This window comes from Artemia franciscana, chromosome 6, assembly GCF_032884065.1.
Source record: "Artemia franciscana chromosome 6, ASM3288406v1, whole genome shotgun sequence".
In the NCBI taxonomy this organism is placed as follows: Eukaryota; Metazoa; Arthropoda; class Branchiopoda; order Anostraca; family Artemiidae; genus Artemia; species Artemia franciscana.
Genome location: NC_088868.1, coordinates 1,803,165 through 1,828,939, shown reverse-complemented (window position 1 = coordinate 1,828,939; position 25,775 = coordinate 1,803,165). Strand labels below are relative to the sequence as shown.

The 25,775-nt window shown below is 35.7% G+C and overlaps 1 protein-coding gene across 2 annotated transcripts in view; it reads left to right on the top strand.

The window, feature by feature from the left end:
* The window catches only part of LOC136027899 (carbonic anhydrase 2-like), a 48,619-nt gene extending 36,024 nt beyond the window's left edge, over positions 1-12,595 (top strand). For both annotated transcript variants that reach the window (XM_065705330.1, XM_065705329.1), the window contains 2 exons: positions 4,847-5,077; positions 12,422-12,595. In XM_065705330.1, the coding sequence (XP_065561402.1) occupies positions 4,847-5,077; positions 12,422-12,592 (402 nt within the window). In that variant the 3' untranslated portion in view covers positions 12,593-12,595. The remainder of the gene's footprint in view (positions 1-4,846; positions 5,078-12,421) is intronic.
* The last annotated feature ends 13,180 nt before the right edge of the window (positions 12,596-25,775 follow it).

Here is a 25,775-nt window from a genome sequence, read left to right as displayed (position 1 = left end):
TAATTATGCCCCCACTAATACTTACATCCACCTCAACTTTCTTTGAAATTTTCAACTCGATGTACTTAGGTGTTCCTGGGATTTTACAAATGTACAGTTTTCACTCCTTGGATGTCTTTTGATTTGGTTTAAAAGACATGGCCTGAAATTTTCAACTTGATTACCTTAGCCGTTCATTAGATATTTCAGTTGCGCCCTTTTCAAATAGTTTTATGGTAGCCAACTGTAAGTAAAAAGCGACGTGGCACAATAGTAAAAGAAACTCCTAAATATGGACTTTAAGAGCGACTCCCAATGCACAAGGGTCGTTTGATTAGAACAATTTTCTTTTCTTTTTCTTTAATCACCGAAAATGAACTTATCTTTAATTACTAAAAGAATTTTACACGATGAGTAAATGTCAAGGAGGAGGCAACACCACTATATACTTAATAATTTCTGTTCATTTTAAGTTTTTATGTTATTCCTTACTTTCTAGTTGAAAAAATTAGTTTTTTTTCTATTTATCAACGACCAAGATAGGCATACTATCTTTTAATCAAGTACAACATCTCCCTCAACATTTCTTTACAGTTTGAATTGAATACCCTTAGCTGCTCCTAAGGTAGTGCACATACATTTTTTGACATTTTCACTGCGCATACTGTATTTTGATTTAGTTTAACGTCCCTTTTAGCACACCGTAAAAGTTCTAACTTTATACCCTTAGCTGTTTTGGAGATCAAAGATCAAAAATGCCCCACTTGCCATTAACAAAACCTATTTGTGGATAATGGGGAAGTTGCAAAATTCATAGAGCTTGCTCCAGGAGCTGTGGGGCTCATACTATTCCCATAGGCTCGTTTAATGCCCCTTTGATTTTTGTAAGCGACAAAACTACCTTAAATTTTTATTGGATGTGTTTGAGAGTTGAGAGGACGGTTAACTTGAAAAAGCGTTGAATAAGGCCTGGCCGCCTTCCAATTAGTTTTGACTCAGAAAAGGGGCACAATGACTTTCATTCTTCAATTGAATGAGACTTAAGGCAACTCCTTCCATACAAAGTGACATAGCTAAAAGAAACAGATACAATAATAGTAATAATACATTTTTTAGTACATTGAATTGATTTGGACTCAAAAAAGGAACCATAGTGTCCTTTTTTAATTTTTTGTATAGAGGGAACAAATAAATTTTTCGTTTTTTCTTTTGTCTTTATAAAAGAGTGTACAGTCCTCATAAATGAGCATAAAAAAAATTGTTGCTGCCTGTCTCCCAAAAGACTCTTTGACTAGTATCGTGTAACAATGAGACCCAGACAAAAAATCTGTAAGAGCTGTTTTTTTTGTGCGAGTTTCATGTTATTATTTTTTTTCTGTAGAATACTTTGTAATATTTCTCTTCCCGTGTATCAAACAAGGAATGAAAAGATTCCATCGATAATGCTCCCGTGTCTATACAAGAAAATAATCTTATACCTGTCATTTTCCTGTTCTTATCTAAACTATAACGAAATAATTATTACTTCATTACCTTCAGAACATATCTATTAGTTAGCACTTCAGAGTCACTTGCTAACAAAAAGAGTCACAGCCTAAACAAAAAGTTTGTATTTTTTTTATTATTTTTTACTTCTTTGTCATAAATACTTGGTTCGAAATGCCAATGCTTATGAAATTTTAATGCCACTTTAATCAAATTGAAATAGTCTTAAGTTAAACAATAAGTTTTTTGGATTTTATTGGTTAATACATTATTTTTGTGCTTTTCCTCTTCAATACTTGGCTCGTACTGCTAATTTTTAGGAAACTAAAAAAAATCTGCTGACTTGTTGCTTAGTCCAAGGTGGTATTTATGTATTAGGGAGTGGCCCTAAAATATATTTTTAAAGTGTATGAGGGAGAGAATTGTTTAAGGATCTCTTTAAAATCACTGGGTTTTTTGTAAGAACTAAACGTTTTTGTGCTATAAGTTCTTCCAAACGAAGGATAGGCGTTGGTATGCCCACCGCCATATGTACACGCATGTGAATAGCTGAAATTAACAGGAGAATATGTAGCCCTAACGATACTTATGAACTACATTAACCAAAGAAAGAGAATATATACTAGCACTAAGAAGGTTAACTTTAGGATCCAAATGTATGTCCGGCACCAAGGGCTGGCCATATAATCTATGACGTTCACTGTTTAAATCCGATTATATTCAATTTTAAACTCGAAAAAATTTTTATATAGAGCAGGGCGAAAACGCCCTGCTCTTTACGCTAAAGATTGACCCTTTCTCTTCACTCTACTTTTTAAAATAGTAAAAAACTTTAGTGTAAAGAAAGGGGCGTTGATGAGGAAGCAACTCCTTTCATACACGAAGTAATTTCTGTTCATTTTAAGTTTTAATGTCGCTCCTTACTTTCAGTTAAAAAAAACTCGTTTTTTTAATTTGATTTCTGAACGTTTTTGAATCAATGTATGTTATGATTTTGGCTCTCCGCAGAGGAATAATTAAAACAAAATTTGTATTTTTTTTATTTTTTTTTGGCTAAATGGCTTTCTCATAATTTTTATCGAATGATTTTGAGAAAAAAGAGCGGGGGAGGAAGCTTAGTTGCCCTCCGATTTTTTGGTTAATTAAGATAAAGGCAACTAGAACTTTTAATTTTTTACGAATCTTTTTATTAGTAAAAGATATATGTAATTTATAAATTAGCTTACGTAAAGAAGTTGTGTATTCTCATGTTTTTATTACATATATGAGGGGGTTCACCGCCTCGTCAGCGCCTCGCTCTTTACACTAAAGCTTAAATTTTGTCCCAATTGATTAAGAATGACCCCTGAATCACAAAAGCCGTTGAATAAATAGTTGAAATTAATAAAAAATACTTTAGCGTAAAGAGCGGGGTATTAGGAGGAGTTGAGCCCTCATATGGGTAATAATTTCTGTTTGTTTTAAGTTTTAATGCTGCTCCTTACTTCCAGCTGAAAAAAAGTTTTCATATTTATTTTTTCATTGTTTTTTTTTAAATAGTGCTAGTAAATCCTGCGCTCCCTTCATGGAAATTTTCCTCCACCATGACAAATTCCTCGACGGAAAGCTCCCCCAGCCTATCCCCCTGTTCTCAAACTCTCCCCCCAACCAAAAAATCCTCCTGAAAACGCCTGTACACTTCCCAATAACCATTACTATATGTAAGCACTGGTCAAAGTTTGTAACTTGTAGCCCCTCCCACGGGGACTATGGGGGAGTAAGTCGTCCCCAAAGACATAGTTATAAGGTTTTTATACTATGCTGAATAAAATGGCTATCTCAAAATTTGGATCCGTTGACTTTGGGAAAATAATTAGCTTGGGAGGGGGCCTAGGTGCGTTCCAATTTTTTGGTCACTTAATAAGGACACTAGAACTTTTCATTTCCGTTAGAATGATCCCTCTTGCAATATTCTAGGACAACTGGGTCGATACAATCACCCCTGGGGGGAAAAAAACAAATAAACACGCATCCGTGTTTATCTCCCTTCTGGCAAAAAATACAAAATTCCACATTTTTGCAGATAGGGGCTTGAAACTTCGACAGTAGGATTCTTTGATACGCTGAATCTGATGGTGTGAGTTTCGTAAAGATTCTGTGACTTTTAGGGGAGGGGGGTTCGCCCTATTTTCTAAAATAACGCAAATTTTCTCAGGCTCGTAACTTTTGATGGGTAAGACTAAACCTGATGAAATTTATATATTTAAAATCAGCATTAAAGTGCGATTCTTTTGATGTAGCTATTGGTATCAAAATTCCATTTTTTAAAGTGTTTGTTACTATTGAGCCGAGTCGCTCCATACTACAGTTCGTTACCACGAACTATTTGATAGAAGGGATCATATTTCCTTAGTTTTTCAAGATAAATATATGGTTGTGTTCATTTCAGCTCAGGTCACATTTATTTACAAACAAACAAGACATTGAACTTAACTGTCAGTTCCTGCCCTGAGAAAGCTACAAAAAGTACTTGCAGCTATGCAGGTGCATTTAAATAACTCTAACTACTAATTAACTAAATACAAACAAAAAAGAAAGGGAAAGAAAAAAAAAATCTGACCAATTTATCATCATCTCATGATTACAATAATAATAACGAGAAAAAAACTATGACCCTTGACTTGACGAATAAATTTTTCAACTTACTTTTAAACAGCCCCGGGTACTCAGCTGACCGGAGATTCTCTGGAATGGAGTTCCAACCACTAGCCCCCTAAAAATCTAAAAAGGAAGCCGATTTGGCATCACTTTGGTGTCGATTTGTGACGATGATATCATTATGATGACACGTTTCATAGTGATGAGACGACCTATTGTCACTAAAGTAATTAGTGAAACCTCAGGACTTACATAATTCTAGCATTGATAGGGCAAAACTTCAACCTGGTATTCCAGTAACTGGCCTGCATTAAGCACAAGCAGCTTGTTGAAACAATTTGTAATACTAAGCACATTTTAACCCACTTTTTAACCCACATTTACCCACTAATAGGATGCATAGCTTTATTTTGAAAAAATTAACAGGTTCATTAACATTTGCTTGCCCGTAACATATGGTCATTCAAAAAATATATGTAAATTAAAGCCTGATATAAAAGCAATAAAACTCTTGCATTCAGAAAATTTCTACAACGTAAAGTGGTTGAGTAATTTTTCGTTTCAAAAATTAGCTATTATTTTCGCTGTCCTTGGTACCCTAAGAAATTTCTTATAATCTGAATCATCCTTATACAAACCCATTGCCTTTTAAGTGATATATCCAAATCATGGTGGCCTATATTACAGTGGCCACATTTTCAATGATTTGCCAGGATTTAATTATCAAATTAATTTTTTTTTTCAGGAATCAGAAAGTGACAACCCAAATCTTTTTCCCATCATAGACATGCTCCACGAAGTAACAATTGCTGAAACAAATACATCTCGAAACGATTCAGAATTCCGGTTGAAAAATATTCTGCCTTCTGACCTTGGACAGTTTTATAGATACCATGGATCTCTAACTACTCCAGATTGCAATGAAGCAGTATACTGGACCGTATTTACAACCCCGATCACAGCATCTAATAAACAAGTAAGTCATTAAAATTTCCACATTGGATACCAAATTTCACTTTTAGCATAAAAAATGCTGGCAGTTTTTCTGTGGTTTTTCAATTTTCTCTTTTCCGTTATGAGGTTTGTTTTTTAATAAATTGTGCTGTTGTAATTATCACGTTATATTCAAAAGGGAGATTGCAGACCAAATTTAATCTTACCATTCCTTTGCTCATTTATTCCTTTTATTTATTCCTTTTATTGATTCCTTTTTTTGTTCATTTATTCTTTCTAACAGACATAAATATTTACTCAAAATTTGATTATATGTTATACTACTCAAGGGTTTAATATTGAGTACGGCATTCTATTAGGGTTTAATTAAATAATACAGCTGTCCTGCACTGGGTTTCGATAGATATTGAGCTGCGTCTTGAGAAGCACGAAGATGCAAGAGAATATAATAGGCTGTGGTTCACTACTCACTAGGCTGCAGCTTTCTGTCAGTTTATGATGCAACCATGATACATATTTCTAAAAAGATATAACAGAACGAAAAGATATGCTACTATAGGGTAGTAAAGTATAGATCGATCAGACCTACACATATTTGCTTAAGACTGTGCATCTGAAATCATATATTGTAATAAATTTCCTTCTTGAAGTAATAGCTTGTTAAGCATTTTTGAAATTATATATTGTAATAAATTTCCTTCTTGAAGTAATAGCTTGATAAGCATTTTTGAAATCATAGATTGTAATAAATTTCCTTCTTGAAGTAATAGCTTGTCAAGCATTTTTGACGCCAACGCTCTGTAACTAACTTTGGACATATATTAAACATAATCAATACATTAATTTGTACCGTTAATCTATGTTATCAATTTATTAACACAAAATTTTTCAATCAGTTTATACAACTTAACCATTAACTTAACATAAACTCCACAAAGCATGGGTCGGGGCAAGCTCCTCACTCTTCCTTATTCATGCTCGAAGTAAAGTTGTTTGAAGCAGGGAAACAGGTTATTTATTAATATTGCTTTATTACCTCCTTTATTACTATTGTTCTTGTTAAATGTCTGGAGGCCATTTAGCTGTTCAGCCATTGTAATGCTTTTATTTATCGTTTGGAACTTGGCACCGTAATTCAGATGATTTGAAATAGACCTACAAAAACTAAAATAAATTTGTAGATTCGGTGAATATTGCGTTTGAGTGGAAAAAACATGTAAGTCAAATGAAGAATTTCTGACATGTAGCTTCCACTATCAATGTAAGTGACATAAAAGCCATATGAATACTCTTTTAAAAGCAGAAAAATAGGATTTGCTCACTGCTATGCCTAGAGTTAATTAACTATACTAAAAAAGTTAATTACATTGAAGAAAAATTAAGAAAACTTGACGAAGAAAAGTTTTGTCAAATAGTAACAGCTAACAGATATATTTACGATCACTGTGTGTTAGTAGCAACGTGTCTTAAAGTGGCCCTTGTCCCAGGGGTAAAACAAATTTTCATTTACTTACGAACGTCATACTAGTTCGATTCTCTGTTCTATCTTTGGTAGGAAAAATAGGTCTCCCACAGTGTAGGCTGGTTTTTGAATATGGTATTACTCCTAACACTGACAAATCACCGCAGCAACAAGCCGCTTGAGGTCAATACAGATACGTAAGCTTGTCCTGGATCCTAATACATTTAAAGTTTCCCTCAAAATACCCTCCCAGGAACTTCCAATTTCCTTGAGTTCTTTATTTATGACTTCCTCCCAACTTCTAACATGGACAAACTTCTTTCTATTTAGCCCTAGACAATTGGCTAATACGGTCAGTCTGCAGGGTATCCGAAACAATCCGTTGGTAATTTCTTTGGAGAAGATCTAGCAAATCTGTGTCTATTTTTCAGAGCACCCTTGTTCAGGAGCATGATTCACCACTGTTATCACTGTAGCTTCCGAAATTCCGATGTTAGTTCGCATACTTATTTTCCTATACTTCCATACTTTTTTCAACTGTGGAGAGCCTGACTGACTAACATTCAATAGGGAGAATATAGTTGCACTACTTCCATCATTTTTTTTATACCAATGCTTAAGGTCTTGCAATATTTTTAGAAGTAAATTTAGCGTTTTTGCTGTTCCAAAATTATTTCTTACCAAGAAGTTGAATATTCTTACCCTCCTATGCTTTTCCCTTCCATTCCTTCTTTCTGTTCATCGAGGGTTGTTTTCCCTCTGATGATTTTCGGAATCGACAACGTCAAGAACATTTAGCTCCTATTACAGATCGTTTTTGTTCTTTGATTACAAAATGCTACAAGATTTTCACCCAATCTGAGTATTTGAAAATCGACGAAATAATCGTTTCCCTTTATGGTCCGATTTGTGTTTAGAATGAACATCCCTTGAAGCCATCCAATTAAGGACTGAATATACAGCATTTGACTAATGTCCGCACCTACAACTCATTTACTGCTTTCATATATTGTGACAAAACCAATGAAATGGTTTGAACTGAGTCAACATCCATTCCTAGCCACACCGCTTCGAGTATGGATGTGCCGGTCTTGAACGCAAACAGAAACATAACCGCAGAACATTGGTACCCATCGATTGAGTTGGCTGATGAGCTGAACAGACAGAATACTACCTACGTAGGAACTTTCAGCAAGAACAAACCTGAGCTCCCAGAAGTGTTTCTTCAGCACTAGGACCTTGAGCCTGGTTCCTCAAATTTTTGATTTGCTCAGAAGAAGCTTATTGTATCGTATGTGCATAAGAATAGCAGAGCAGTAGCTTTGATCTCTTCAATGCAAAATACAAACACGATGAATACAAACTAAAGCGAGCCACAGATACATGAGTTTTACAACAGAAATGAATCTAGTATTGACAGTTTACATCGAAATGTACACGACCAGCCGTCAATGTCAGCGCTGTCCACTTGCAATCTTCCTTGTAATGCATGCTATTGCAGGCACAAGCACATGAGTACTTGTCAACACAACCTAAAGCCAATAAAAGGTGGTGCTGTGACGACAAATTCTCATACAGTTGGGACTATCCCTTGCAAAGCCTCTTTTGGTGGCTAGAGTATCCATCAACTCACTTCCTTGAGAACTTTAAAAGCTAGCGTCCAATAGAATGGAATCTGCAGGTGGTTCAGACGCTGAATTCCTGATTCTGGCCAAAAAAGTCAGGACTGCAGTCTCTGTCCTTGTTCAGCTGACGGAAAGACGAATAGGTTCTGCTGTATCCGCAAGGAAGGGCCGCATGGACCACCTCAGCAAAGTTTGTCCAGAATGTATTTAGGTGATTCATTTTATGTTGAAAATATTGTATTTTATTGCATTTGCCTAAAGTAAAATTAAAATTTTCTGTCTGAAAAAAGTTTTTATTTACAAGAGTTTTTAGTTATGGGGTAAATATGTCCCCCGCCTGAACAGCTATGTAATAAAAAAAACCGCCAAACAGTCAAGGGTAAAATCAATTTTGTAACCTATTCTAATACCGTAAACTGCAAAAACTCTAAAAGAAAGCTAATTTTTCTCATACTTTCCTCTAGGATGCTTAAATCATTGCATAAAAAAAAATCCAGGAAATTATTCTTCCACATTAGATTTTGTCTTCTGCCATTGCCTTTCTTGAGATCCTTCGCTCTACAAAAATATTATATTACTGAGTAATTTGACACCTAAAGACACCAGGCTAATGCTTGTTTAATTACCATACTCAATCCTATTAGCTTTCTTACACAGTGGCTTAATTAACGATTTCCTAACTAGATAGGTACTTCTCCTCCTTCAAAAACATTATCTATTATCTTCAGTAGCTTATCTCTCAGTATACTATCATTGCTGGTGCAGAGATTGAGGACGTATGTGAGGTCTCTGACTTCACTCTTTATAAGGAACTCCTAAGACTGAAAGCGAACTGTGCGTCCTACCCAGGTGAGCTTCCAGTAAAGCTGTTACGTGAATTCGCCATTTTTCTTGCTAAGCCACTCTCTTCTATAATCAACCAATGTTTCCTTCAGCAAGTATTCCCTAGTGCTTGGAAAAGAGCATATGTCCGCGTTATTCCAAAAGTAAGGTGTCCAAAATCTTCTGATCAACTCCGGCCTATATCAATAACTCCGAACCTTTCTAAAGTTGCAGAAACTTTTATTTACCGCAAACTTATGTCACAGGTCTCTGCACATCTTTACCCGTATCAGTATGGATACTTAAGAGGCAGCAGCACAACTGTTTATTTAGTACGGATGTACCATCTCATTGTCGAGTGGCTCGACCGAGGAAGTGCTATAGTCGACCTTCTCCTCGTAGACTACCGAAAGGCTTTTGATCTTATCCGCCATTCCGTTGCTATCACAAATCTACGCACCATGAGTGCGCAAAAACATATTCTCCTTTTAGTGATCAATTTTTTACAAGCCCACTATCAGTGCGTTTACAGTCTTTTCCCAGGAGATACCGACTCCGAATGGGTCGAGCTTACCTGCGGAGCCCCACAAGGTACTAAGCTCGCTAGTCTACTGTTTTTGGCAGTGATAAATTTCATCCTTTCCGGCTATGAAGAAAGATTTAAGTATGTAGACGACATGTCAGTCCTACTGAAGTACATTGTTGAGAAGTCTGAGGCTGTCCCCTAATTCTATAACGAAATAATCAACAACTTCAAAGTTGAATGTACTGCGAACAGCCTCCAAATCAACGAAGGAAAGACTAAAATCCTTCGCTTTAATCCCCCGAAGAGAGACTTTGTGTGCCCTCCTCCTCTTTATCCTAGTGAATCTTCGGCAGTAGTGCTCGGTGTCAAGTTTAGCATCGACTGCTCTTTCAGCCTCCATGTCGATACAATTATCAAAAAGGCAAATAGTGCGATGCGGACACTTATACTAATGCGTCGATTTGGTTTTTCAGTGACACAACTAAGGATAGCCTATCTTACTTACATTTGACCAATTTTAGAGTATGCATGTCCCGTATGGGGCCCACAAGTCAATAACACTATTTACCTAAGTGACCAGATTGAGTCAATACAAAAAAGAGCAGTCAAAGTAATATTGTGCGATGCTTTTACCGAATATAAGTTAGCATTATCCACTTTACAAATTCCCTCTCTTCAAGAGCGTCGTCTCAGTTTGATCCTTGAATTTGGCCAATATCTTCTCAGAAGTGATAAATAAAGATCGATACTACCACCAGTTTTAGTTAAACATCGAAGTACTAGGTTGAAGAAATTTGACAGATTAGCAGCACCTCCTTCACGCACAAATCGTTTTTCCAACTCATTCATCCCTTTCTTTGTATCAAAGTATAACAATTGTTGATTTTAAACTATTTGTCTTTTGATTTTTTTTGTCGTTTGATTTAATCCTTTTTTCTTTTTTGTAAGCACAAGCGCCATTTAGTTTTATGACTACGAGAGATTGTGCAAATAAAACCTATTCTATTCTATTCTATCTCTAGTCATTTATATATTCCTGGCACCTTATTACATTTTTTTTGCATATTCACTAGTTCTTCCTCACAAAACCAATCCTACTTCACATCCAAGGTATCGTAAAAATTTTTCATTTTCATCTAAATCTTTTTTCTGAAAGTCTATCCCAGTTTAGCCAATTCTTAAAATTTTCTGCCAATCTCCCTTTAACTATTTCCTTATGACTAAGTGTAGCCTTGTTCCCATCTCTAACTGGGAAAGTCAGGATTGACTACTCCCTCTCAATTTATGAACGTGTCATTTTACTATTACACTTTAGTGCAACTTGCAGGTCCTTAGCAATTTTATCTATGGCCTCCGTTTCAAACCTACTTGTTTCATGGTTTAATACTTTATACACTTTTCTATAAGCCATTTTTTTGCCATTAATCAAAACTTTTACTTTCATACTGGTTACTAACGTTACAATTCGTTGCGTTGCCAACTTTCTTCCCTGAGACACCATCATTGACTAACATAACCATTAGCAAAATTTGTTTTCCTAAAATTATTCCATTCATTTTCTACATGGACAAATTTTCAATTTTCGTATTGTTTAAATCATGGAAATTATTTTGGCCTCAGGAAAAGCAATGGCTCCGATTACCAGTGCAGGACAGAGACCAACAAGAAGCGCTGAAGCCTTCTTAGAACCAGAGAGAAAAAAGTCCCTCCAGTATGACTGGGACCTCCAGTATGAACGAGGCTTTTTGCAATCCTAGTCCCATCTTGGTCAAGACACGGTTCTTAGCTCTTGGTGACGCCCTTCTATCAATAAGAGTCTAAATCCTGCATAGACAATCTCAGCTCCGAATCTTTATATTCATGCTTCTAAATATTGTGATATTACAGGGAGTTTATTATAACTCTTAAGTAATTGAAATATTTTCGCTCATTGCGTTAATTTAATTAAGAAACTGATTTCTTACATGTCAGAACCGGTAAGTTATATTTATAGTAATTATAAATACAGGTTGTTTCAGAAAAATCTTGAGTCAGGAAAAAAAGTGTCGATTTCTCATATTTGTGTGGCTGAAAAAATCATTTTACCTTAATATGACTAAACTGCTGCTGAGTCCTTATGTAGGCCCTTTATGTAGCCCTTTATGTAGGCTATCTTGAGCGCGTCGTGGTGTAAATTGGGGGGCAGAGGGGGTTTTGATCCTCCTTGAAACTAAAAAACAACAAAACTGTCCAACACTAGACATAGAAAAATAAATTTTAACCCCATCACCTTCATTATATTTTCGTAAATTCACACCACTGTCACAATGAATTTAACAAACGAAATATTTGGAACATTTGAAAATTTAAAGAGATTAGAATCCTAAATTTTGTATATTGAGGTGTATTTGTTTTTTATCTTAACGACTGAGGTGAATAGGCATTTCACCTTTTAATGAAAATTACAGCTTAAACATCAAGGCCAGTTGTATAACTTAAAAAAAAAGGAAGATCCTGGAAGCTATTTATGTAAATTAGACATCATCTTAAGTGACTTATAATCTTAAAGGTTACTGCATAGGCGATGCCTTACTAATATTCTTAAGGTTTTACACAAACACTCTCTTTCTCTCTCTCTCTTTCTCTCTCTCTCTCTCTCTCTCTCTCTCTCTCTCTCTCTCTCTCTCTCTCTCTCTCCTCTCTCTCTCTCTCTCTCTCTCTCTCTCTCTCTCTCTCTCTCTCTGTCACTTCCTATTTCGGTCTTTTCTCATTTTTCTCTGTTTTAATTCCTCTCTCAAACTGCCAAATTAATGCTGACTTATTCTTAAAATAATAAACGTTTTCATATTTTATTTTTCTGCTTTAAAATCTTTCAAGTATCGAAAATTTGATATAATCCATAGTTTTCAACAATTTCACCCAGCCCTTAATGTTTTCTTCTGTTTTTTACAGCTTTCAAAATTTCACGAGCTTCAAAAACTTGATGGCACACCATTGATCAACAATTTTCGGCCGATTCAGCCTGTTGCTTCAAGAAAAGTGTATTTCCGGTCAGTTGCATCTGTTCCAGCTTCAACTTTGTTTGGAATTGCTTTGTGCACGCTACTGTCTCTAAATAAATAAGTAGTTTTTAATATTTTTTTTACTGGTCGAACACGGAATTTTGAAAGTCTAGATTAAATCAAACAGTTCGTGGTAACGAACTGTAGTAAGGAGCGACCCGGCTCAATAGAAACCAGAACTCTAAAAAATGGAATTTCCATACCAATAGCTACATCAAAACTATTGCATTTTAATGCTGATTTTAACTATATAAATTTCATCAAGTTTAATCTTACGCACCAAAAGTTACGAGCCTGAGAAAATTTGTGTCATTTTAGAAAATAGGGGGAAACACCCCCTAAAAGTTATAGAATCTTAATGAAAATTACACCATCAGATTCAGCGTATCGAGAACCCTACTGTAGAAGTTTCAAGCTCCTATCTACAAAAATGTGGAATTTTGTATTTTTTTCCAGAATGCAGATCACGGATGCGTGTTTATTTGTTTGTTTTTTTTTTCTTTTTCTTTTTCCCAGGGGTGATCGTATCGACCCAGTTGTCCTAGAATGTTGCCAGAGGGCTCATTCTAACGGAAATGAAAAGTTCTAGTGCTCTTTTTAAGTGACCAAAAAAATTGGAGGGCATCTAGGCCCCCTCCCACGCTAACTATTTTCCCAAAGTCAACGAATCAAAATTCAGAGATAGCCATTTTATTCAACGTAATAAAAAATCTTATAACTATGTCTTTGGAAACGACTTACACCTCCACAGTCCCTGTGGGAGGGGCTACAATTTAAAAACTTTGCCCAGTGCTTACATATAGTAATGGCTATTGGGAAGTGTACAGCTGTTTTCAGGAGGATTTTTTGGTTATGGGGAGGGGTTGAGAAGAGGGGGATATACTGAGGGAACTTTCCATTGAGGAATTTGTCATGGGGGAAGAAAATTTCCATGAAGGGAGCGCAGGATTTATTAGCATTATTAAAAAAAAAACAATGAAAAAATATATATGAAAAAGTTTATTTCAGCTGGAAGTAAGGAGCAGCATTAAAACTTAAAACGAACAGAAATTATTACCCACATGAGGGGCTCACCTCCTCCTAATACCTCTCTCTTTACGCTAAAGTATTTTTAGTAATGTCAACTATTTATTCTACGGCTTCTGTGATTCAGGGTCCTTCTTAATGAATTGGGACAAAATTTAAGATTTAGTGTAAAGAGAGAGGTACTGAAGAGGGGGGCGAACCCACTCATATGTGTAATAAAAATATGAGAATAAAAAATTCTTTACTTAAGCTAGTTTATAAGTTAGGCTACGTATATCTTTTACTAATAAAAAGATTCGTAAAAAATTAAAAGTTCTAGTTGCCTTTTTAATTAACGAAAAAATTGGAGGGCAGCTAGGCTTCCTCTCCCGCTCTTTTTTTCTCAAAATCATTCGATCGAAAATATGAGAAAGCCATTTAGCCAAAAACAAAAAAAAATTGCAAATTTCATTTTAATTATTCATCTGCAGAGAGCCAAAATCAAAACATGCATTGATTCAAAACCATTCAGAAATTAAATAAAAAAAACTAGTTTTTTCAACTGAAAGTAAGGAGCGACATTAAAACTTAAAAAGAACAGAAATTACTTCGTATATGAAAGGGGGTTCTTCCTCATCAACGCCCCGCTCTTTACGCTTAAGTTTTTTAATGTTTTAAGAAGAAGAGTTGAGAGAAAGAGTCAAACTTAGCGTAAAGAGCGGGGCGTTGATGAGGAAGCGGCCCCTTTCATATACGAAGTAATTTCTGTTCGTTTTAAGTTTTAATGTCACTCCTTACTTTCAGTTGAAAAAACTTGTTTTTTTATTTAATCTAAAATAGGAGAGAATTTTAACCCATGATAGTTGATATTTAATGCAGTAGCCATTAATTATTTGAACGGTAACAAGTCATAGCGCAATGGATGCTTACTAGTCTAAGCATCAATTCGCAACCTTCATTTGCCGAAAAAAGTAAATGAAAAATTTATTCAATTTTTTGACATGCTTATCTGTTAAACTTGAAGTTTTCATTATTAGGGGCTGCTCAAGTTATAATCACGAGGTTATATCCGAATCATATATTTATTACTGATTAGTGATTAGGGAGTAAAACTAAGGAATAATTTTAGCAGACTTGGAGGTTCTATTGTTAATATAAGGTTCTAGTTTGATTTTTTTGGGAGGGAAAGGGGCTTATTAGAAAAAAACTGAAAATTTGGACGTTGTTTGAAAGCATTTGGTCAATCTACAAGGTAAATCCCTGTGGATACCTTAGGACAATCTGAGCTCCACACGGTATATTCATATCTTGGATTCCTCATAGCAAATTCCTATGGACAACGTATGGGATTGTATAGGAAGATAGCGGGGTACTCGTGGTATCTGCAACTATTATAATCCTCTAGAATACGAAAAGAATCTTACCCCATGCAAAACATATGATTTCTGACCTTTTTAGACATAAATATGAGGAATGTTTACCGTTGTCTTGCGAAAACAATACCCAAATAAGATTTTCTGGATACCACTTTGTTTTGTAAAATTTATTTGTGCTTCTTTGACCTATCCAGACCTATCGCGGCTCTCCAAAATGGTTGTTGGGTAACAAAACAAGTCCTGTCTTTCTTTAACATTCTCATACCTATAGCGGGCTTCCCCCATCACTTTATTTCAGGCACTTTTGGACGGAAAATCCTATTCAGTTTTTCCTTTACTAGTCAATATATTTTTTTTTGCCAACTCCTACACTACTGTAACACCATAATGATAAAATATATGTTTTGTTCTTATCGAACAATTCATGTCCTTCTTTGACCTTTGGAGACTGGCAGTGGCCCTCCAAGATGACTTTTATGCTGCAGAACAAGCCCTGTATCTTCTAAACATTTCCATAACTATAAGGGGCCTATCCCCATCTCTTCATTTCAGGCACTTTTGGACCGTCAATCTTATTTATTTTTCTTTAACTAGCGATTAAACATGATTTTTTTTTAACACTTGCACTCATGTAACGCAATAATGCTAGGAAATCCTTATTTAATACTATTGAAGAAGTTGTCTTTTTTTTTACCTTTCCGAGGATACAGCAAAGAGCCCTCGACATGACTTTTGGTTCAAAGAACTATTCTCATCTTTATTTATCATTTTTATACCAATAGAAAGCTTGCTTTTTCACTCTATTTTAGACACTTTTGGACTAAGAAATTCTATTCATTTTTCTTTTACTATTGACTCAACTTGTTTTTTTGGTAAACTCCAACACCCTTGTAATACCATAATGGTAACACATTTTTATTTTATTATTATCGAATAATTTATGTCCTTCTTTAACTTTGATGGACCTGCAGGGGCCCTCAACATGTCAAAAACACCAAAAACAAGAAGAATAATAGGGAATTTTTTTAGAGAGTGGGAAACAAATTAGAATGAATATTTTGGCCCTATGTCCAAGGGCCGTCCTCAGCAATACAAGTAAGAAAAAACATCTTACGAGAGGATAAAATCTATAAAACCAAAATGAACAATTTTTCAAAACGGTCCCAGCATCCTTACTTCAGCGAAGTTCAACCAGGGCTGAAAAATCAAGTGTTATGAAACGAGGCAATTCAATAAAATGAATTTCATTACATGTAGTTATATTGTAAAATATAACTTCATTATAAATAAATTTCATATATATATATATATATATATATATATATATATATATATATATATATATATATATATATATATATATATATATATATATATATATATATATATATATATATATATATATATATATATATATATATATATATATATATATATATATATACAATATAATATGTGTATATGTATGTGTGTATTTAAATCAGGAGGAGCACATTCAATTGGATATGGAAAGTTAATGTACCATTTTTGAGAGTCAAAAGCTATTGGAGGGCAATCAACCCCCTCTCACGGTCATCAATTCCAAAATAAATAGAAAAAAGTTTTTGGATTGCCCGTTTTGTTTATCGTAGTTAAAAAGTCCATTGTTATGTCTCTCTGGATTCCATATCCTCCCCCTTAGTGCCCTTGGCAATAGCTGTAAGTTATGCAATTTACCAATTGTTCACATAGAGTAGTGTTAGGTCCAAAGGTACGATAATTACTCTGGTCAAACTCTTGGTCAAACTCAGGAATAGCTGAATGTATTAATTTGGAACTTCCTGGAAATGGTTTAGTCATCTAAGTAAAAGGATTTTTGAAGAACCAAAACAAGGTAATTAAGTATATTCTTAAATACTTTTATGCCTTATATGTTTTGTTGTTCAAATTGGCTTGATTCTTGGACAGAGTTAAATAAAAAAAGAATGCAAATTCCTCTGCGGAGAGTCAAAATCAAAACATGTATCGATTCAAAAACGTTCAGAAATTAAATTAAAAAAAACAAGTTTTTTCAGCTGAAAGTAAGGAGCGACATTAAAACTTAAAACGAACAGAAATTACTTCGTATATAAAAGGGGCTGCTTCCTCATCAACGCCCCGCTCTTTACGCTAAAGTTTAACTCTTTCTCTCAACTCTTCTTTTTAAACAGTAAAAAAAATTAGCGTAAAGAGCGGGGCGTTGATGAGGAAGCAGCCCCTTTCATATACAAAGTAATTTCTGTTCGTTTTAAGTTTTAATGTAGCTCCTTACTTTCAGCTGAAAAAACTTGTTTTTTTTATTTAATTTCTGAACGTTTTTGAATCGATACATGTTTTGATTTTGGCTCTCCGCAGAGGAATTTGCATTCTTTTTTTTTGTTTTTTTGTTTTTTTTTGTTTGGCTAAATGGCTGTCTCAAAATTTTGATCTAATGATTTAGAGAAAAAAAGAGTGGGGAGCAAGCCTAGTTGCCCTCCAATGTTTTGGTTAATTAAAAAGGCAACTAGAAATTTTAATTTTTTAAGAATCTTTTTATTAGTAAAAGATATACATAACTTATAAATTAGCTTACGTAAAGAATTTTTTATTCTCATGTTTTTATTACACATATGAGAGGGTTCGCCCCCTCGTCAGTACCTCTTTCTATACACCAAATCTTAAATTTTATCCCAATTCATTAACAATGGCCCCTGAATCACAAAAGCCGTAGAATAAATAGTTGACATTACTAAAAATACTTTAGCGTAAAGAGCAAGGTATTAAGAGAAGGTGAGCCCCTCATATGGGTAATAATTTATGTTCATTTTAAGTTTTAATGCTGCTCCTTACTTCCAGCTGAAAAAAACTTTTTCGTATTTATGTTTTCATTGTTTTTTTAAATAATGCTAGTAAATCCTGCGCTCCCTTCATGGAAATTTTCTTCCCCCATGACAAATTCCTCGATGGAAAGTTCCCCCAGTATATCCCCCTCTTCTCAACCCCTGCCTCCAACCAAAAAATCCTCCTTAAAACGCCTGTACACTTCCCAAAAACAATTACCATATGCCAGCACTGGTCGAAGTTTGTAACTTGTAGCTCCTTCCACGGGGACTGTGGAGGAGTAAGTCGTCTCCAAAGAAATAGTCATAGGGTTTTTCGACTACGCTGAATAAAATGGCTATCTGTTGACTTTGGGAAAATAATTAGCGTGGGAGGGGGCCTAGGTGCCCTTCAATTTTTTTAGTCACTTAAAAAGGGCACTAGAACTTTTCATTTTTGTTAGAATGAGCCCTCTTGTAACATTCTAGGACAACTGGGTCGATACGATCACCCCTGGGAAAAAAAAACAACAAACAAATAAACACGCATACGTGATCTGCCTTCTGGCAAAAAATACAAATTTCCACATTTTTGTAGATGGGAGCTTGAAACTTCTACAGTAGGGTTATCTGATACGCTGAATTTGATGGTGTAATTTTCGTTTAGATTCTGTGACTTGTAGGGGGTGTTTCTCCCTATTTTCTGAAATAACCCAAATTTTCTCAGGCTCGTAGCTTTTGATACGTAAGACTAAACTTGATGAAACTTATATAGTTAAAATCAGCATTAAAATGCGATTCTTTTAATGTAGCTATTTGTATCAAAATTCCATTTTTTAGAGTTTTGGTTTCTATTGAGCCGGGTCGCTCCTTACTACAGTTCTTTACCACGAACTGTTTGATAAACGAAAAAAAAAACAGGAATTTTTTTATCAACGGCTTAGACTGAAGTAGTACTTTCACTACTACTACCATTGTTACTACCGATACAGCTACTAAAGCTAGCACTGCTACCCTTTATGCTGCTACAACTACTGCTTTTGCGGCTTTTATTATGAGGGGATGGCCAACTAAAAAAAGGCACCATATGCATAGTGCTTATACTATTAATACTGCTGGTACTACTGTTACTACTGCTTCTAACACAACACTATTTCTTTTACTACTGCTCTAACAGCTCTCACAACTACCATGATACTAGTAATTTTATGGCTAAGGATGTAAATATTAAATTCAGAGAAAATTTTCATGGGAAATTTGAAATAAATAAAATTACCCTGTGTGCAAACAGATTGTCGAAGGAGCATATCTCGGGATTGGATCAGGATATTCAGTTGTAACTCAAAGGGATGATCAAAGGAGAAGATCAAATAACCAAGACATAAAATTTGTAAGCTAATATTAATACTACTACCACTGCTTATACTACAACTGCTAGCAGTATTAGAACTACTCCAACTACTACTCTTATTTAAAGTGCTACATGTGCAATGAGTACTAAAGTGTAAATTTCAGGAAGTTTTTAGGGGTAAGCTCAATTAAATTAACACATACTATGGATATACAAGTTATCAAAAGGTCAAGTTGGTCATATCTAAGCAACGGCTAACTGAATTAAGTTGAACCCTACACTACTGCAAAAGGTACCATGTTAATGCTACTGGTACTAGGGCTATTACTGCTAATACCAATTCTAGTCTTACATCTAGTATTACTACTGTGACTACAAGAGCAACTATTGCTAAGTGTACGAAGGTAAAATTTTCAAAGAATATTGAGGAAGAAGCTGAACTAAACCACACCAAGCCGTCTCTATGCAGACTGTCAATAGGATCTACAAGCCATATCTAAAGAATTACCAAGTGTATGAGGTTGAAACTTATAGGGCATACTGTGAGGGAGGTTTGACTAGCTAAGAGGCAACATTTGCAACCTTCTACTTATACTTCTACTAACATTATTGCTATTACTACTTTTGCTACTACTTCTACTGCTGTTACTGGTTCTGCTGCTACCACTATTACTGCTAAAAACCTAAGGTTACTATTAATTTAGTTGCAACAACAACCACAGATACTATTATTACCAGTGCTACTACTTCCTCCAAACTAGAGGTACTAACAAAACTTTTGGGAATGTTGATACAATGTTGAACTAAATCAAAAGCCACCATGAGCACACAGGTTGTAAAAACGACGAATCAGCAAGGCCTCAGGAACTGTTTAAGGTATCAATTTGAAAATTTCAGCGTATGTTGAGGGAGATGTAATGATTATATCTCACGAACGACTCACATTAATTAGCTAGAACTTCCAGGGTGTGTTGTGACAGATTTCAAAGCAACAAAATGTACTATGTGCATACTACTTTTAAGAGGAAAAACTAGAGTGAAAGTAGGCCCGATCCCGAGCAGATACATTCCAAGCAGATACATACTATTCTGTAGATACATTCAATACCAAATTTGGGATAGCTATTTTGTTCAACAAAAGTGGAAGGCCGCCAACGTTGTCTCTGATCATGATAGGGGTTTCAACCCCCACAGGCCTCAGAGCAAGGGATGTAAATTATGTATGTGGCCTGTTGTTAAATATAGTATTTGTTGGGATATTGTTGGGATAATTCCCCTCGGAAAAAAAAAATCCTTACCTAAAGTTTAAATCTCTTATTATCTGCCAATAATCATATTCATTGTTCATGCTAAAAGAGCAGCCTCAATAATTCACTTTGGATTCAAAAAATTTGACCATTTTCAAAAATTGTTTGATTTTCCTTATCTGACAACAGCTTTTGAGCACACAAAAAATGGCAGATATTTGCAAAAGTTCCAAATAATAAAAAATTTAATCGAAGATAAGAGATAAGATAAGACAAGATATTTATTTCGAAAAAATCACTATCACAAGCCCTCAAAGGGCCGAATTCGGACTTCGGAGTCGACTAATAAAACAAACAAAGCAAAAAACACAAAGCTAATAATAATAAATAATCAAATTATGATTAAAAAAAAATAAATAAAAAAATATATAAGTCGGAAAAAAAAGGAAAGGGGACGATAAAAGTATAATAACACAGAAATGAACAAGAAATAAACATATATATCTACAAATTAAAGGGGACTAAAAAACAAAGTCCAAAAACTCACAAAAAAAAGAACGAAGCATAAAACACACGAAAAACACATATGAATTAAAAGGGAAACTAAACCAAAACAGCGGGAGGCAAGCAAATTAGTGTAACGACCTAAAGCACCTCACGAAAAAAAAGGGGGGAGGAGAAACTAGTTGGCTATTTTATTTATTTTTTTTGTGATGAAGGGGACAAAGGTTTTTTCATATCTGGATGTAACGCAGCGAATGGGAGACAAAACTGGGATAGGCTCAGAAACAGCTCGAGGCTGTCGTAATCTGGATGGTGAGTGACGTTTGGGGAAAATACTTGCCGTCCGAGGGTTCGTTATTGCATTTATTGAAAAACGGAGGCACAACGACGACCTCCTTCGCTCAAGGGTTTCCAAACTAGCTTTTTTTAGGAGCAGAGAGTAAGGCACCTTGCCTTCTTTGAAAATTATTCGCAAGGCTCTTTTTTGGATTGACTCAATTTTGTCTGATTCTTCATGGGAGATGCCAGGGTGCCAAACTGGACAAGCATATTTAAGATGCGGACGGACAAAAGACGTGTACAACCTTAAGGAGTGAGAAGGGGGGACGCTATATTTATTTAGGAGCTTAAGGAGGGCGATAGACGCATTAGCTTTATGGATAATATCTTTAACGTGGATATCCCACTTTAAATTTGAAGAAATTGTGACTCCAAGTAATTTAACCGAGGATGCATAAATTTCAGGAGGGATAGGGATAAGAAAACAGGGCGAGGATTTGAGGAAACAAATCGGCATTATCATGGACTTAGAGGGGCTTACGGTCATATTTAGGTCCAAAGCCTCACTTCCAATTTCATTGAGAATACTCATAGGGTCACTTAGTAAATTTCTGAAGCAACTTTCAACAATCGTTAGGTCATCAACAAATTTCCAACGGTCAGGAACTTCCTTCGCAAGGCTGTTAACCATGACTGAAAAAAGGAGGGGGCCTAGGAGAGTTCCTTGGGGTATGCCATTGTAGATAGGGAGAGGATTTGAGTAATGGTTCTGGTATTTAACCACCTGTGATCTATTTGTTAAAAAGGAGGCAACCAATTTTACCAGTAAGGGATCGATATTGAACTCGCTTTCTAGTTTCTCAATTAAAATATTGTGGTTAACAAGGTCAAAGGCTTTCTGAAGGTCAATAGAAATTAAGCTTAGCCAGGAATTAGGTTTTTCGAGGATTTTCCCGATGTGGTCAATAAGAGAAACGAGATAGTGGGAAGTAGAAGTTGATTTTAGGTTTCCAAATTGTTTCAGGTCAGTAAGAGGTAGGATTTTTTCCTTTAGCAAATCTGCAAGGAATCCTTCATACAATTTTGAAAAAATAGGAGTAAGCGTAATAGGTCGAACGCCATCAAAAAACGAAACGGCTTTCCGTTTTTCTTTTTCAAAGGGGTAATAAAACCCTGTTTCCAAATTGTTGGAATTTGCCCAGACTTAGTAATTTCGTTAAACAGGACAGACAAGGGCTTAGACAGGAAGTCACCGAAGGCTCTAATAAGAGGAAATGGGATATCCAAAGGACAAACACTTGTCTTTCTTAGTTTATTAATTCTTCTTTCAATCTCAGACGGGAAAACAGTCGGGAAAAGAGGGGATGGGGCTCCTGTTGATAATTGGATTGGCAATGCTGGAAGGCTCTGGACAATGGAAGCGAGAAATTTATTTAGACTATTTGCAGTAACATCAGGGCTCTGGTAAGTTGAAATTATGCTGGTCAAGACTCCTGCCAAATAGCTTTTTAACCTCGGAATACCAGTTTTTTGGCTTATTAGTGAACAATTCTTCGATCTTATTTTTGTAGTATGATCGTGCCAATTTACGAATTTCTCTTTTAATTGATTTTCTTAATATATTGGCTTGATCGAGTTTACCATTCTTAAACAGCTTCAATTTGGTTCTAATTAGTGTTTTTATTGTTTGATTAATAAAGGGTTTGTCACTTGAGCACCTTTTAAACCTTTTTCCTGGGAAACAAATTTGATATTTATCAATTAGCTTTTTATGAAACGTGGCTGTTTTCTCATCAAGGTTTTGTAAGCTATAAATGTCGGACCAATCTTCAGTACTCAGCCACATACCAAAAGAAAGAAGACAAGAATTTTGAAGGGGGCGGTAAGTGCTATAAGTCTTTGAGAAAGTATGCTTAAAAGTTGAGGAGGGGGACAAAAGAATGGGAAGATGATAACTCCCACCTAATGGGGGCAAAGTTGAGGGAGGGGTGTAAAAATTATACATATTAGTTAAAATAACATCAAGAGAGGTATTTCCCGGAGTCGTCGGTGTTTTAACAATTTGCTTTACTTTAAGTGAAGCACAAAAGGAATCCATTTTAAGGTCGTTGGCATCGCCAACTAAAAAAAGACCAGCATTGGGGTACTTAGAAATAACAAAATCAGCACTTGCCTGTAATTGCTGGATAAAATTACGTTTTGACTCGATATTTTGATTTGGGGAGTAATAGAAAACAGCTATTACAATAATACTAAATGGACGAAGGAGTACTTTTGGTCTAACACTTAGCCAGAGGATTTCATCATACTCGGATAAGTTAGGGACTTGAATAACCTTTGGGTAAAGGTGACTCTTAGTAAAAAACAGAACTCCGCCACCTTTTTTCCCGAGTGGGTGGTCTGAAGGACGGAGTTTAATAAACTCTGAATAATTTGTCAGGTGTAGGGACCCTGGGTCATGGGATTGAACTTCAGTAACAGCTATAATATCTATCAAATGTGATTCTGAAACCATCTCGAGTTCAGTAAGCTTTTCAAAATCAAGACTTTCAGCATTAGTAACTAAAAGCTTAGGAAAAACAAACCGATTGGGGAATCGCGACAGGGAAACTTGATGGGTTTGAGAATTTCCTGGGGGGTAGGGTTTTAAGTTAATTTTATTATGCTTTGGAGAAGAGGGGTAAGGGAAGGATTTGCTTTGGGGATTTGGATTTGGGGGGACGGGCAAGGATATGGACGAAGCACGAGGACTTATTATATGACAATTATTGGACGGAAAAAGTCTCAGACCTGAGTCAAGTTTACAGGGTAGGCACGAGGGATAAAACGAATGGGCTGGGGTTTCGTAAGGTGCTGGGAAAGGGGGGCTGGGTGGGAATAGTGATTCATGTCCGTCAAGAAATTGCTGGTTTGCGGCGGAGTAGGGAGAGTATGGGGCAGCATACTGTAAGGGGGAAGGAAATATGACTTCTGTATACGGAGAGGGAGAGGAGATAACAAGGGGTAAGGGGGGGAGTATGTAATCGGGAAGGGTTTATTATTTGTTGATCTGAGTATGCAGGGGGATAAGAATGAAAGTCGACAGGAACCTGACCAAGGGGAGGAGAGGGTCGTGAGTGCCTTCGACGCTGCCCTAAAAAAGGTTGGGTTTTAAACCTACCCCCCGCGTCTGATGATACATGAGCAAAATTACACGACTTAAAATGCTTAGTAGATTTAGCAGGATTAAGGTGGCTTCTGGGCAGCCCAGTTCTGTGGAGCCTACTACGACCTTTAATTGGCGATTCAATATGAGCTTTTGTACAGCCAAAGCACCTTCCACTTGAAAACTTTTTACAAATATGTTGATGGGGGTATTTACACAGATTATTTGTACAACGGCTAAAAACAAAAAATTTACAAATGTGTAAATATTTACAATTATTAGAAATACATCTACTATCTAAGAAGTTAAAACACACATTAGGTTTATTATGCGTAAAATCATTAAGCTCATTATTTTGAATATTTGATTGCATTGTGTAAGAATTTCCGCTTGTCAGTTCAACTGCATTGTCACTTTTCAAAGATGTGTCGTTAACACTGGATTTCAACAATAAATTATCTTCGGTTGATGCGAGGTCAGTATGATTAGGTTGCTTAACCTTTTTAATCCCTTGAGAAAATTCTGACGAAGGAAGTTCACTAGCCCTTGCTTGATGAACCGAAGAATTTTGGTAATGAATATTTGTGGAAGTATCAGCTAAATGAGGAATTCTGGGCTGTGTAGGGGAATTTAAAGTATGTAAAACTTCAACAATTGCGAGCTGAAAACCGACTTTTAACAATTTGATTTCTTTGCCCTTGAAGAGATTACTATTCTGGCGCTCGTAAAGATCAGACAAGCTATCATAAAGAAATTCGAGATTAATAATCCGTTTCTTGAGATTGACGATTTCTGCATCTTTTTTTAGGCAATCTTCACAGGTATGGGGCTCAAACACACTAGCCTTTTTTGCATTGCACGTGACTTCATCTTTACTGGAGCAAGAAATTTGTGGGGTAATTTGGAGTTGATGGTAGGTGGTAATTTTTGCAGAATCAATCGATCCAGGGGAACTATTTTTATCATTATTCGAAACACGAGGTATGGATGGGGAATTAACAATACCAATTGGAATGATCACTTCCAGTTGATTATCCTTGGAATTAGTTGAATTTTCTTCAATAGAAATAATGTGAGGCTTTTTAACCTCGGGTGGTTGGATCACTTCAGGTTGGTTATCGTTGGTAATAATCTCGTCATTTACGACCATTGTTGATCGGCACTGTACGCACAACCATTTAGGGTTTTTTAGGCGACTACTTTTTGTGATGCCAGCACAGGCTGGGTGCAACCATGCATTGCACTTAGAACACTGGAATGACCCAGTTCCACATTTTCTGTAGCAATCATTACAAGGATGGGACATTCTAGGCTAAGGAACAAAAACGAGACACAGACCTTGAATTGGAAACTATATCTTCAACTAAAACCTGGTTGCCTAAGCCAGGATTAGCACTGGTACTTGCTAGAGAAAAGTTCAACAAGGCTGATCTCGCGTCTTCACTTAAAAATCACAGGTGTCATTTATTAAAAAAGAGACGTCTTGACAGCCCAAGATCTAAATGAAGACTGAAGTTGGTT